Below are 13,499 nucleotides of genomic sequence, written 5' to 3'. Positions count from 1 at the left end.
TTGAGACATTGGGTAGAGGGGAGTAGGAATCAAGAGTTCTGTTGGCTATAAGAGCCTTGACCTCTGTGAAAAGATCAGGGCTGAAGAAATAAATTTGGAAATCTCTAGCATATAGAGCCCCTTAAAGGCTAGGAATGGATGAGATACTAGGAGAGTTATCTTCTATCTATCTTCTCCTAGATAGAGAAGAGAACATTAGTGTACTTAATACAAAGAACACAACATCAGACCATTAAGACTCTTAACAACTAATTTATTTTAAAATAGACAAACTATTAATTGTAGAAAATAGTAACATAGCAATTTTAAATGTACAGTTTCAACCAATACAAAAAAGCAATAAAGCAATAATATCTGAAGCATTATTTAAGAAATCTCAATACACGATCTCTGAAGTTCCTAAAATTCTGGCACTAATTCTAATGTGAACTTAGTAGCAAAAGACCCAGAAATAGTAAGCCCTTGACCTAAAAACTAACTGATTTGTATGATATTCATGCAGAAATAATGATGAAATGGAGTCAAATTTTCTAGTGTCGTTGTTATCAAAATAACTGTCAAAATAGTAAGTTTGAAACTTAATTGAGCACAAAATAAAATTTTGTTTTCTAACAAGACCAGATTTCTTTTTAAAAATAATTCTGAGTTAGACAAAGTGATTTTCCTAAAAGCTAGCTGAAGCTACCTTAAATATCCCCTATTTTAAGTTACAGCATCTCTAAATAAGTTAATCACACAAGATAGTTTAAACACACCTTTAGGTGTAGGGGAGGGGAGAAGCGCCTCTTTTTCTAATGCAGCTGTTTTAATTTGAAGCTTTTGCACAAAATCAGATAGAAACATTAATGCCTAACCCATAATGACCCTTGATTACTTGTAATTTTGGACTAGAAATAATGTGGCTTTGAACATGCCAGTGTTAGACCATACTGACTTAAAAAAATAAAAGATAAATAGACAATTGCCAGTTCAAAAGATACATGGAAGACATGTACCATTCCAGAGAAAACACAAACCTTCCCAAATTAAGGAGGGCAGAATAATTTTGAGATGCAATTAGACAAATCTCTATGAAAAAAAAATTAAGGCTCCTATAGTTAACAGTCTGTTTATGGAGTAAAATTAATTTGTATCTTAATTCTTCAGGACCAGAAACATTAGAAAGTGCACTTGGGATATACTGTGTTAGGGTCCTCTATACCTAAGATCTGGTAGAACACTTTACTTTTTCAAGTACTAGATGGGTACTTTATAAATTCAGTGATCTGAATGGTATAAAAACCAAGAGTACTATCAATAATCCTCATTTAAAAACATAAGTTGGATGAAGAAAATAATCAGTAAGTTCTTTTAAGTTCTGAGGTATGAAATCTGTTTCAGTAGTATGATAGTATCATATGGTTATACTTTGCTTCCAGCTTTTATTTAATTAAAAGCAAAATTTTATAAAACAAGCACACAGTATATCAGATTCCAATAGTAAAATAAAATCTAATGTGTGAAATTCGTAATTTTTTTCTAATTTCTAATAATATCCATTTTTGCAGAAGAGTTCAGGATAATTTGGGTGAATGGGCAGTCAATCAAATTGCATTTGGAAGATAGATAGGACACATTTTCTAAGGATGTTCATGTTAAATTAAAAAAATATACATATAAATTAATAAAAACAAGAGCAAACATCACCTATATGCTACAAAAGAAGGCAAAGTAGTCAGACAGGCATGGGTTATCAGGACTCCCACTCTAGGGCCATTCTTACTATCCATAAAGCACAGCATATTTTACTTTGGAAGAGGAAACAATCTGCTACAACTTTTTATATGGCAGGATTTACACAAGATTTTCAATCTTGTATAAATAACAATGACTAACATTTCAAGTGGCTTAGGAATCACCCAAACAATTGCATCTGCACATTTTATATCCACAAAAAGAGCTGAAGATATTAAATGTGGCCATAAACAGAACCTGGGAAAGTTATACAGTCACATCTGTCAGAGACAATGAATCCAGAGGTGTACACAGTATCCACCAAGGTCCTGAGATCCTCATTTCTCTTCCTTGTTTGAGGTATCCATGCTATCATTCATTTTCTGCTTTTGCATTCGTGTTCGAGTAGAAGCTGGAAAAAGGATGAAGAACTGTTAACAGCATTGATGGTACTGGGCAAGTTGGCAAGTGGCTGCCATATATATTATGCTCATGTCAAATTGATGGTGCTCAGGACCTTGCAAAAGCAGTGGTCTTCATTCTAGTATTTGACAGTACTTAGGGAGTTATAGTTAATTTATTGCATATTTCAAAATAGCTAGAATTGTAATGTTCCTAATGCAAAGAAAAGATAAATGTTTGAGGTGATATATATCCCAATAACCCTGATTTGATCATTACACATTGTGTACACATATCAAAACATCACATGTACCCCTAAAAGATGTATAACTATGATATATCAGTTAAAAAAAAAACAAAAATTCCCTCCCCACCCCAAAAAAAGCAGTGGTCTCCAAATCTTTAAAAATCATATATCCCTGTGAGTAAATTTTTTTCCAAGCCTGTACCACAAAAATATGTATGTATGTACAAATTATAAAACACATACCCCAAGCAAACATTAAAATGAGATAAATAGAACTTCTATTTTATGTACCCCAAAAGATGATCTTGCATACTTCAGGTATGCCCCATTTTGCAGGCCACTATTCTAGAGATGAGGTGGTTGATGCTTGGCATATACTTCAGCAGACTAGAATACTCGGCTGGCCCAGATTGAATCTGCCAGAGTGAGTGGTGGTATTCTTTACAAAGCTATAGTTTCCCTTATGTTTGCAGATGCCTTGCAGGTACTGCAAATACATCAGATCATAGCTCATTTAAACTAAGCATGGATTTTTTTTTTTTTTTTGAGACAGGGTCTTGCTCTGTTGCCCAAGCTGGAGTGCAGTGGCATGATCATGGCTCCCTACAGCTTTGACCTTCTGGGCTCAAGCAATTCTCTTACCTCAGCCTCTCCAGTAGCCGAGACTACAGGCACAGGCCACTATGCCTGGCTAATTTTTGGATTTTTTTGTAAAGATGGGGTCTTGCTATGTTGCCCAGGCTGGTCTTGAACTCCTGGCCTCAAGCAATCCTCCCACCTTGCCCTCCCATAGTGCCGGTATTACAGACATGAGCCATCATGCCTACCCGGGCCATGGCCATGTTAAAAGCATATTATGAATTACAATATAGACAAAGCCAGGATACTTATTAAATTTCTTAAAAATTCTTAACTTGATTTTAGAGGTAGGCATGAGCTCTTTATAAAGAAGCACATTTGGAAAAATGGAATGCCCTTCCATTCTGGGCAATCCAGCATTGTATGATGATCTTTTCTAAATGTAATTCTTTAAGAAAAGCTGAAGAGCATCCTAAAGAAATGCCTTAGCCTCAGGGGTTAAAATTCTGCCTGCTTTGTCACAATTTTGTAGATGCACAAAGGTCCTGAACTTTGGCCTGGCAGAGGAAGCTCACCATCATAGCCAAGTGTGTCACTGGGAAAGGTACTAACTATAGCAACTGAACTCTTCTCTAAGAAAATATACATGTTTTTACAGCTTTCAGCTCCTTTTTAAGTGCATATTTGTGGGTTCCAAAATGTTTCCATATGTCTTCAAGGCCTGATTTTGGTTATAAGCCTCTTGTCTATTTTCATGTACTGAGGGGAAAAGATGCAACTATTTAAAAGTTAAAATAGGAATATATAAGTTGACATAAAATCCAAAAAGAGATTCGTTTATAACTAGAAAATTTTGTTTTAGTTATTTAGTTTTAATTACACTTTAAAAATAATACATAGAAAAAAAGCATTCTTTTAAATATCTTATTTTCAAAGTTAGTATCTACAAAGATGTATTAAAAGAAAGCCTCTCATTTTAATTGGTGTTGTTCTCATTAGTGTGTCCTGTGACCTAGGAATGATAGTTTTAACACCTGTCTCCTGAATATTTGTCTTCTTTCAAAATCCCAGTTCCTTTTCCTATCAATGGATCTGGCAGCAGATACCGGGAAATGTTACACTCACTACCATAGCTACGTAAGACAACCCAATAGTAGTTAGTGAACATTTATCTCTTTCCTAATGTGCTTTCCATCTACTATACTTGGATTAATTTTTTTGTCTAGTCTCAGAGTAGTTTTGAATAGAATTCCACTTACCCTAACATGATATCACTCTGTATAACTTGGAAAATGACATAGTGTTCTTTATTAAAATTCTGATTTCCAGTAATGGAAACTTTTGTTTGAAATTGTTTTAAGATTTGCAAATAAGGGAAGTTTAATAATGGTAGAATCAAAGGTTATTCCTTAAATAAGGGTGATGATGTTTACATATGCTAGGTTTATAAAACCTTTCCCTATAGCTAACACTCCTAAATAGTTCCTCTTTGTAGTTCTGCTAAAGTATTTTCTAACTGTAGCCATTTGTGTTGAATGTGGTCAAGCAATGTTTCACTTCTTAGTCTTCCTGCACGAAAGATCATAGAAAGGGTAAAAATGACCTTCACTTTGCATCATACATTTAATCCACAAATGTTTGTAGATAAATAACCTTGATTGAATTATATTTTAAATGCATAAACAAACCTGCCAACTGAATAAATTATATTCTTTTATATAACGAAAAGACTTCTTGCAGTGTAAGCAATTGTTTCTTTCATTTACACAAGGTGAAATAAGTACTTACTCATTTCTGCCAGTTTCTGCTGAAATTTGGACTCTCCTGGGAGATGTTTACTGCAGATTAAAAAAATGCAAAACATTTCATGTGTATTTATAAATAGAAAACTCAAATTTCCAGTAACTATGATGCTTTTGATGACTTATTTTATGCTATTATTTTAGTGAGTAGCTTTTAATTTTAAAATTTAAAAACTAACCATCTAAAACATAAATGTCACAAATTTATGATGCTATGTATTTTTTCAGTGGTTCTTACAAAACACAGTGGTTAATATTTTTCAAGAGTAAACATTTTTAAATTTAATGTTAAGAATAACAAAATTTTATCAATAGCTTTGTAAAAAAGATCAGGGTTTATTAGATATCTTCACTGAATGTTGGTACGCAATTTGTAAGGTGTTTTTAACTTTGCACTACACTCATATCTATTATTTTGAGCCATTCTCACAACTTCCCAATAAACTTGCCATGAAAGAAATTGGTATAAGCCAGGAGCAGTGCTGAGACTCTGGATTCCCCAGATGACCATCTCAGCTACTGGAAAACATTAAAAAATGGTTCCTACCTTCCATCTGCTTCATCTGATCCTTCAATATCAAAGCGTAGTTTTTTCAGCGGTTTAGGAGGGTTGCTTCCTTCAGCACTTCTTTTGAGCACACGGTCGCTGTTACACACCATCTGATTTATTTTCTGGAACTTCTCAGAAGTCTACAAATTACAGAATTCTTTACTTTACATCATTAAATGCCAGTGTTTTATAGTTAGCAACCTCAAGTTATAGTCTGAGGTGTGTCAAAAATCAGGTAGAGGTAATAACTTCATTTAAATTTTCTGCTTCACTGGACCAAATAAAAGATAAGAAAAATCTAAAAATCAGAATAACTACCTAATTCCATCCCCAATTAAACACCCACTCTTTGTAAATCCTCCTGTCTTTTCCCATGCAGCTCACATTCTTCCTCCAGCAACTGCCTACTCTGCAAGTCCTGGTTCCTCATTTTCAGAACCCACCATACAGGACTACTTTTCAGCAGTAGGCAAATCAGAACAGCTTTCTGGAAACTTGTTTTTGTCATTTTTTTTTTTTTAGGCTATTATACAACCAGAAGGAAGGTCACAAGCATTTGATAAGAGATGATGTGTTCAATGAATAATAATTTTTGATTCACTTTATGGGTATTATGTTGACAAGTCATATAGACTTTCTGATATAAATTATATCTGATTTGACTGATAGATTCAACAGTGAGGATTAGCTTTGCCAATTATACTTTATTTTCCAAAAATTAAATGAGCGAATTCTCCCAATATTAAATTCAAAACAGGTTTTGATGGTAAATCTATTTGGAGCACATATACCATTTAACAAAAACTAAATCCCATGCTGCTATTAAATGTATAATATTTTAAATTATCAGCTTTAAGATATGGAAGTACATTCAACTTTTTCCCAATTATTTTAGAGGTTATGGCAAGCAAAAATGTTTGAAGACCACTATGTGATACCTAGCCAGCTCCAACTGTCCTTATAAGGTCCCATAGCTCCTTTGTAAAGCCTGACAGCTGCAGCCCATCGTGAACTATTTGTAACGCACATTTTAATATTTGGTCATTTGGCATACAAACTTTTACCTCTCCCTAGTTACTTGAGGCAGTGTGGTGGGCAGCCTCTCAGATGGCTCCCAATGACCCCACCTCCTGGTATTCACCTCCTTGTGTGATCCTCCTCTCGTGTGTGGGCTAGATCTACTGTTGTCTTGCTTCTAACCAAAATAATATGCCAAAAGTAATGAGCTGTCATTTCCAGAATCAGATTACAATAAGACTGTGACCTCTCTCTTGCTCTTTATTTCCCTGCCTCCCTCAGAGTCCCTGCTCTGGGCAAAGCAAGCTGCCATGTTGTAAGTAGCAAGTAGCACTATGGAGGGGCCCAAGGGCAAGAAACCAATAGGGGGGCCAATAGCCATCGAGGATCAGCCAACAGCCATTTGAATAAGTCTGCCAGTGAATGCTCCTCTAGTGGAGCCTTGAGATGACTGCAGGCCCAGCTGACACCTTGATCACAGACTTTGGAGAAACTCTGGCCCAGCTAAGTCATGCCTATATTATTGACCCACAGAAATGGAGATAATAAACGTTTGTTTTAAGTCACTAAGTTTGGGGGTAATGTATTATGTAGCAATACATAACATAGGCAGTCTTCCCATTCCTATAAGAATATAAGCTCTCTGGCCAGGTGCAGTGGCTCACATCTGTAATCCCAGTTCTTTGGGAGGCTGAGACAGGGTATTGTGGAAGCCAGGAGTTCAATACCAATCTGGCCAACATAGCAAGACCCTGTCTCTACAAAAAATTTAAAAATTAGCTGGACATGGTGGTGCATGCCTATAGTCCTGGCAACTTGGGAGGCTAAGGTGAGAGGACTGCTTGGGCTGAGGAGTTTGAGGTTACAATAAGTAGGTGACAGAGTGAGACACTGTCTCTAAAAATAAAAATTAAAAATATAAGCTCTCAGGGGAGTGGAGATGGTGCAACATATTAACAGTAATGCATACTGAATATGGGACTGCTGAATTAGTGACTTTAATGGAAGGCCAACTAGGGTTGTGGATTTGCAGCCTAGAATAAATGTTTCAAAGCAAAGCTTTCCCTTGGATCTCCTAGAATGAAGCTCTGCCACTTTCACTGAGGCAGGATCTCATGTAAACAATTCCTAATCTGTGTACCAGAAAAAGAATATCCTAGAAGTCTGAGAGGAAGGACAAGCAAAAAGTGCATATGTATGGAAGGAGACCAGTAGGCAGGGACAGGCTGGTGACATTTGGATATCGGGCTTACATTTTGGAGTATCTCATTTCAAATCACACTCATAATGAGTGAATTTCAAAACTGTATAAACATTCCTGTGAGGTTATGTACATACATACATGGTATCATCGAAAGATATTTGGTCTTTGTCCCCGGTTCCTGGAACAGAGCTCCTAAAACCCTTCAAATTTCATGAGTGATAAGGGTGATGGGACCATCTTTTGTTCTAATGAGGTGATACTTGGTGGGTACCTAGCTAATTTAGGATGGAAGCTGGTTGCCAGAAAGACCAAGTCTTGAGTAGAAGCTTGGAACTTTCAGCCCCACCCTCTATCCAGGGAGGGGAAGGGGTTGGAGATTGAGTTAATCAATTATGCCTATATAATGAAAACCCCATAAAAACCCCTCAACAATAAGGTTGGGAGACCTTTGGAGTTGGTAAACATGTCTAAGTGCTAGGAAGGTGGTGCACCCCAACTCCCCAGGGACAGAAGCCCCTCTGCTAGGGACTCTTCTGGACCTCACCCTATATAATATTTCTTCATCTGGCTGTTCATTTGTATCTTTTATGATGAACTGATAATAGTAAGTAAAATATTTTCAAGAGTTTTGTGAGTAGTTCTGGCAATGGATCAAACCTGTAAGGAAGAGGCACTATCGGAACCCCCCAACTTTGGATTCAAGTCAGACGGAAGTGTGGTGTAGCCTGGGGACCTGACACTTGTGACTGGTGTCTGCAGTGAGACCATTTCGGTGGGACTGAGCCCTTGGACCTGTGGAGTCTGATGCTGACTCTGGGTAATTAGTGTCAGAATTGAATTGAATTGTAGAACACCAGAGAGTTGAAGAATAGATTTGGGTGAGAAAAAAATCTCACACATTTGGTGACAGAAGTGTTGTGAGCAAAAACAGCTCACGTATATATGTATGTATATACACAAATGTATATATGTATTATATAATCTCAAATGGATATTTAGAAAAGTTTTGAAGTTCACCAATTAGGAGTATAATTTGAGATTAAACTTGATTTGAAAGTAAATCTGAGATATATATATCTCATAAAATTCTATGCAATATGCCTGGATGAGGTGTTTGAATAATTGCACTTGGAAATTCAAATTATAGAAAGCTTTAATTTCTTTTATACTTACAATGCATACTATTATATTTCATAGAAAGAAAATACTCACCCCAAATGATTCACCAATTGATACTAAGATTCTGTCAAGTTAAGATGAAATACCAATTAGTAATAAAAAACCATATACAATTTTGCAGAGATGAGCATAGATACATCATTCTGAACTATTAGGAATACCAAATTAAAGGTTACCTCTACCCTAGAACCACTGATAAACTATATTCATTTGGGAATTATTCTAACAGTGCCCGTTTAATCATATACTCACCTAGTCTCTTAGTTTTAAAGCAAAAGTTATAGGTCTGCAAGAACATATTCTGCCATTGCCCATATTTAGGGAGGGCAAAGGAAAGTTTCAAGTTTACCCCTACTTAGCTCTTCATAAATCAATGGGTAAGTTATCAAATTTCTTTCATATTTTCTCATTTAAAATTCAAGTTATATTTGGAAAAAACTTAGAATATTAAGTAATAATCAGAATTCTAATTAGCGTCTATATTGATATAGTAAAGGCTATTTATCATATATATAGAGTCAGAAATCTTTATTAGTCTGTCTTTATTTGAACCATATAATTTATGTTCTTTATAATAAAGCTGAAGAACATCATTAGCCTGATATGACTCGACAAAGATTTGAAAACATGAACATGGAACTAGTGAATATAGAGATTTTTTTGCCCTCCAATTCCTTGATAAGTGGCCATCACTCTACATATAATATTTGATTAACCAAAGTACCTAAATGTACTGGGTAGAGTGTTAAGATGCTCTCCTAATGCCTGGTCAATGATTTATTAGTTAGGATGTTCAGAATGTGACGTTTTTGCTGAAGAATACCAACACAGAATTTATTTCACTAAGGATCAGCAAGTAGCCATCATTATCACCATAATATGGACTAATTATCACTATTAAAAAAAACTACCTAAGTATACATTTTCATATAGTGGCATGGAACAATGTAAATTTTCTTAAATAGACATGACGCGGCATCTTAGCAGCTTAGAACAAGTAGTAGATATCAGTACACAGATATCCAACTACAAGAACACCAAATAAATAAAGGATGCTACAGAGACACATGAGAGCATTTGTATCATATTGCCAATTATTTCTTACTTCATATTTTTCTGTAGAGTTTGAAATTTTTATAATGAGTATGTACTACTTAAATAACTAAATATACCACGCAATATTTTCTGAAAGGCCAACATATGCCCCCTTTTCTTGCCCATTAGGTATAACCATATGGGCTGATAATTTCTGAGATGAGACTACATTAACTATACTAGCTAATCTGCCTCCTACTTTACACAAATAAAGTCAGTTTCAAATAGCCCATGATAACATATAATTAGTCAACTGAAGCACTTCAAAGCCAGAGAGCACTTGTGGTTGGATGTGGAAGATAATATAATGATTTGTAGTTGCATACAACCTTTCATCTGAGAATTTAAAACAGCTTCATACTCATCATTTCCCTGATCCACAGCACCCTTGTGAAGTAGAGATAGAGACCTGCCCAAGGTGAGGTGTAAAGAGGCCGACGGCAGGATTAGGGATGGACCTCTAAAGACTTAATTGACTGTAATCTACATTTAATATAACAAGCAAAAGGAACAAAATCCACAGGAAGCAAAATTTACAGGACATCCAATAAACTACAAACTAAAAGTACTCAACCTAAAGTAACCTGCTTTGTTTAGCAGATTGGCTATTTACAAAAATATGAAAGTGTTTTGAAACATATAACCAAACTGGTTCTCAAACTGTTCTCAAAAGAAGATACCCTAACAATCAGGAAAGCTGATAACTAAATCTGTAAACCCATCCAAGTAAATAGATTTTCTTCACCCCACCCCCATATTCTTATTATGTTACTTAAATAAGCAAATAGAGTTTCAAGAGTCTAGCTTGTTTGAAATGAAGACTGCTTTATATTTTTTATTCTTGGATCAAAATAATCCCCCTCTCATTCTTTACTACTTCCCTAAAGAGAAAACACACACCTTGATCTTGGAGTCATTTTTGTTGGTGTCGGCAGACCTTCTGAAATTTTATATGGACTCTTCAGGGGTGAAATATAGATGTTCCCTCCAGGAATCCGTAAGGGTGAACTAGGAAACTTGTAAGGGCTTCGAGGAATGTGAGGTATTGGTGACAAGGTAGGGGGCTAGAGCAAAAACAAAAAAGTAGATTTTTATATAATGTTTTGGTGGACCCATTACATTAGATTTTTCCAATCAAAGGATACTTTCAACCTACCCTGGTGGAAGCATACTGCAAAATATTTGTTTTCAGTCTCTGCATGAAGACCGAGTTATAGAATACTATAATAGAATCATACTCCTCTTCTTTGATCAAAACACGTTTGAATGTCTGAGGAAGAACAGTAAAAAAAAAAAAAAAAAAAAAAAGTAAAATTTACTTGTTAAATGAATTTTCAAATTTCTACCCTTAGATTTTCTTTTCTAATAGTTTATAATACTTTTTGACTGGTAAGAAGCACATATTATAAAGGAAAAAATAATAAATAAATAAAATTACTTCTTAGGCTTGGATTATAGCTGCTCTTCTAGAAGTGAAATGTCACAGAATGATTGAGAGAAATAGCCAGGCAGCAGCAGATGGAATAGCTGGCCATCCAAGAAGAGAGGAGTAGATAGACTGGTAGAATGGAAAGCATGATGGGAATCAAAGGGCCGGAGCTGAGCGAAAGCCAATAATATTATCCATCAATATTTGGACTACATTCTCTGGCCTGTACCTCCCGGTATCCCCCCAATCTATAAGAGTTTCAGTATGCATTACTCAATTGCAAGAAATAGACATTTAGTAAAAGCACTATATTTTAGTGATAGTTAGATTTCACTCAAATTTTAGGTAAAAACACAGAGGTTATATCAGATGCCTCTGATATATACAATTAAAATGATTGAATTTAGAAAATAACTACAAACATACAAACAAAAATGACTTGGTTTGTATTACTTTTGAAAACTCCAATAATAAATGGGAAAAATATCCCACAACTCACTTTCCACAGAACAATATGAAATGTGTCATACCAAGTATATTTTACTACTACTATTTCTCTAAAGGGAAGGTAAACCGGAAACACAAAATGTGTTTATACTGAACATCTGTATTATTTATTTGCAAGGCTGCATTTATACTGGCTTTTCCTATAAAGTAATAAAAATAACTTCAAAGAATATCTAATGTTCTATGACTCATGTCAAGTTTATTACAAATACCTGCTTATTACAGGGATAAAATATTACTGATTAACTTTATAAAAAACTATGAATATGGGTAATTTCATAATTACCCTTATCTTTCCAATTCTATTTAAGTTACAAATAAGTAATATAAAAGTTTTTATTTGTGAATTTACATAATAAGGTCAGACAGAATATATGATCTCATTAATGAATAAAATTACCTGTGTTATGTTATGGATATGGATTTATCAAAAAAACTTACTACGGAAAATTACCTACCTCCTGAACAGCATGAGGAAGATCCTTGTATGCTGTTACAATGATTTTGAATTTAAGGTCTATATTCTTCACTTTGCATATGCCATACATGGAACACATCATAATCTAGTAAATAAATATGATGTAAAAGTAGTCAGAATTTTATTACATGGTTTTGTTCTTTAAAAATACCATTTTCTTTCTTTTAGCCTCAAAAAAGAAAGGTTTAATTTCCTACAGAGTTATTTCTTTCCATACTGAGCTCAGTTTGAAAGTCTACATGAAGTGTTTAACCCAAAGTGTGTTTAAAGAACAAAATGCAAATCACCAAGGCTCAATTATTCAGGACTGATCACCTGGTTTGTAAATTACCCTAACTTTGGCTCTTGTCCCTTAAATGTTTCCCAGAAAAGTTGAAACTAGAATCAGTTAATTTTGTATAACTAGCACTTCAAAAAGCCAGGTGTGAAAATGTTTCAAACTATTAGATAAAACGATATTGAACACACTTGGTGATGGTGGTAAGGAGGCTATGGTGACTGGAAGAGCATGTAAGAGAGTCTTATGTGTTGCTGACAACGTTTTGTTTCTTGATCTGGATGCTGGTTATATAACTAAGCTCAGTTGATGAATTTTTGTTAGAATGTATCCTTTTGATACACAGGTTTTTACATATGTGTATTACATTTCAATAAAAGATATTTTAAATGCAAAAATAAGATCTGAAAATGATTCCCTGTGACTTTAAAATGTCAGACTTTATTTGTATGAACTTTATAGCCTAATTTAAGTACTCATTGCTTCTGCAACATTCTCGCTCTTACCTACTATTGCCAAGAATGCCAAATAATCATTTTTGCTTGGCATCCTACAGCCAAGTGTAGACAGTGTAGTCCTGGCATAAGAATAGCTTATGTAGATCAACGAAACAGAATTGAGAGTCCAGAAATAAATATTTATATATTTACAGTCAACTGATTTTTTGACAGCTGTCAATGAGGAGAGAAAAAAACTTTTCAAAAAACGGTGCTGGAACAACTAGTTATCCACAAACAAAAGAATGAAGCTGGACTCCTACCTCAACTATATTAAAAACTTAGCTCAAAACGGAGCAAAATCTAAATGTAAGAACTACAACTATAAACCTTTTGGAGGAAAACAGGGATAAATCTTAACAACTTCAGATTTGGCACTGGTTTCTTAGATATGACACTAAAGCATCAGTAACAAGAAAACAACTACATAAATTGGACATCATCAAAATAAAAAACTTGTGTTTCAAAGGACACTAACAAGAAAGTGAAACAACTCACAGAATGGGAGAAAATATTTTCAAAT

At 34.7% G+C, this 13,499-nt stretch overlaps 1 protein-coding gene across 3 annotated transcripts in view; it reads right to left on the bottom strand.

Annotated features, from left to right (window-relative positions):
* Positions 1-232: 232 nt before the first annotated feature.
* The window catches only part of RB1 (RB transcriptional corepressor 1), a 174,894-nt gene continuing 161,627 nt past the window's right edge, over positions 233-13,499 (bottom strand). The window contains exons 21-27 of one of the 3 annotated variants that reach the window (XM_054446102.2): positions 12,183-12,287; positions 10,945-11,058; positions 10,689-10,852; positions 8,727-8,757; positions 5,291-5,433; positions 4,730-4,779; positions 233-2,125 (exon numbers count right to left, since the gene is read on the bottom strand). In XM_054446102.2, the coding sequence (XP_054302077.1) occupies positions 2,052-2,125; positions 4,730-4,779; positions 5,291-5,433; positions 8,727-8,757; positions 10,689-10,852; positions 10,945-11,058; positions 12,183-12,287 (681 nt within the window). In that variant the 3' untranslated portion in view covers positions 233-2,051. Of the gene's footprint in view, positions 2,145-4,729; positions 4,780-5,290; positions 5,434-5,611; positions 8,599-8,726; positions 8,758-10,688; positions 10,853-10,944; positions 11,059-12,182; positions 12,288-13,499 lie in introns of those variants that run through there. The other 2 variants (XM_054446107.2, XM_054446106.2) reach the window with 2 other exon arrangements.

Source organism: Pongo pygmaeus, chromosome 14, assembly GCF_028885625.2.
Source record: "Pongo pygmaeus isolate AG05252 chromosome 14, NHGRI_mPonPyg2-v2.0_pri, whole genome shotgun sequence".
In the NCBI taxonomy this organism is placed as follows: Eukaryota; Metazoa; Chordata; class Mammalia; order Primates; family Hominidae; genus Pongo; species Pongo pygmaeus.
The sequence above is the reverse complement of the archived record's forward strand: the minus strand, read 5'-3'. Positions and strand labels throughout refer to the sequence as shown.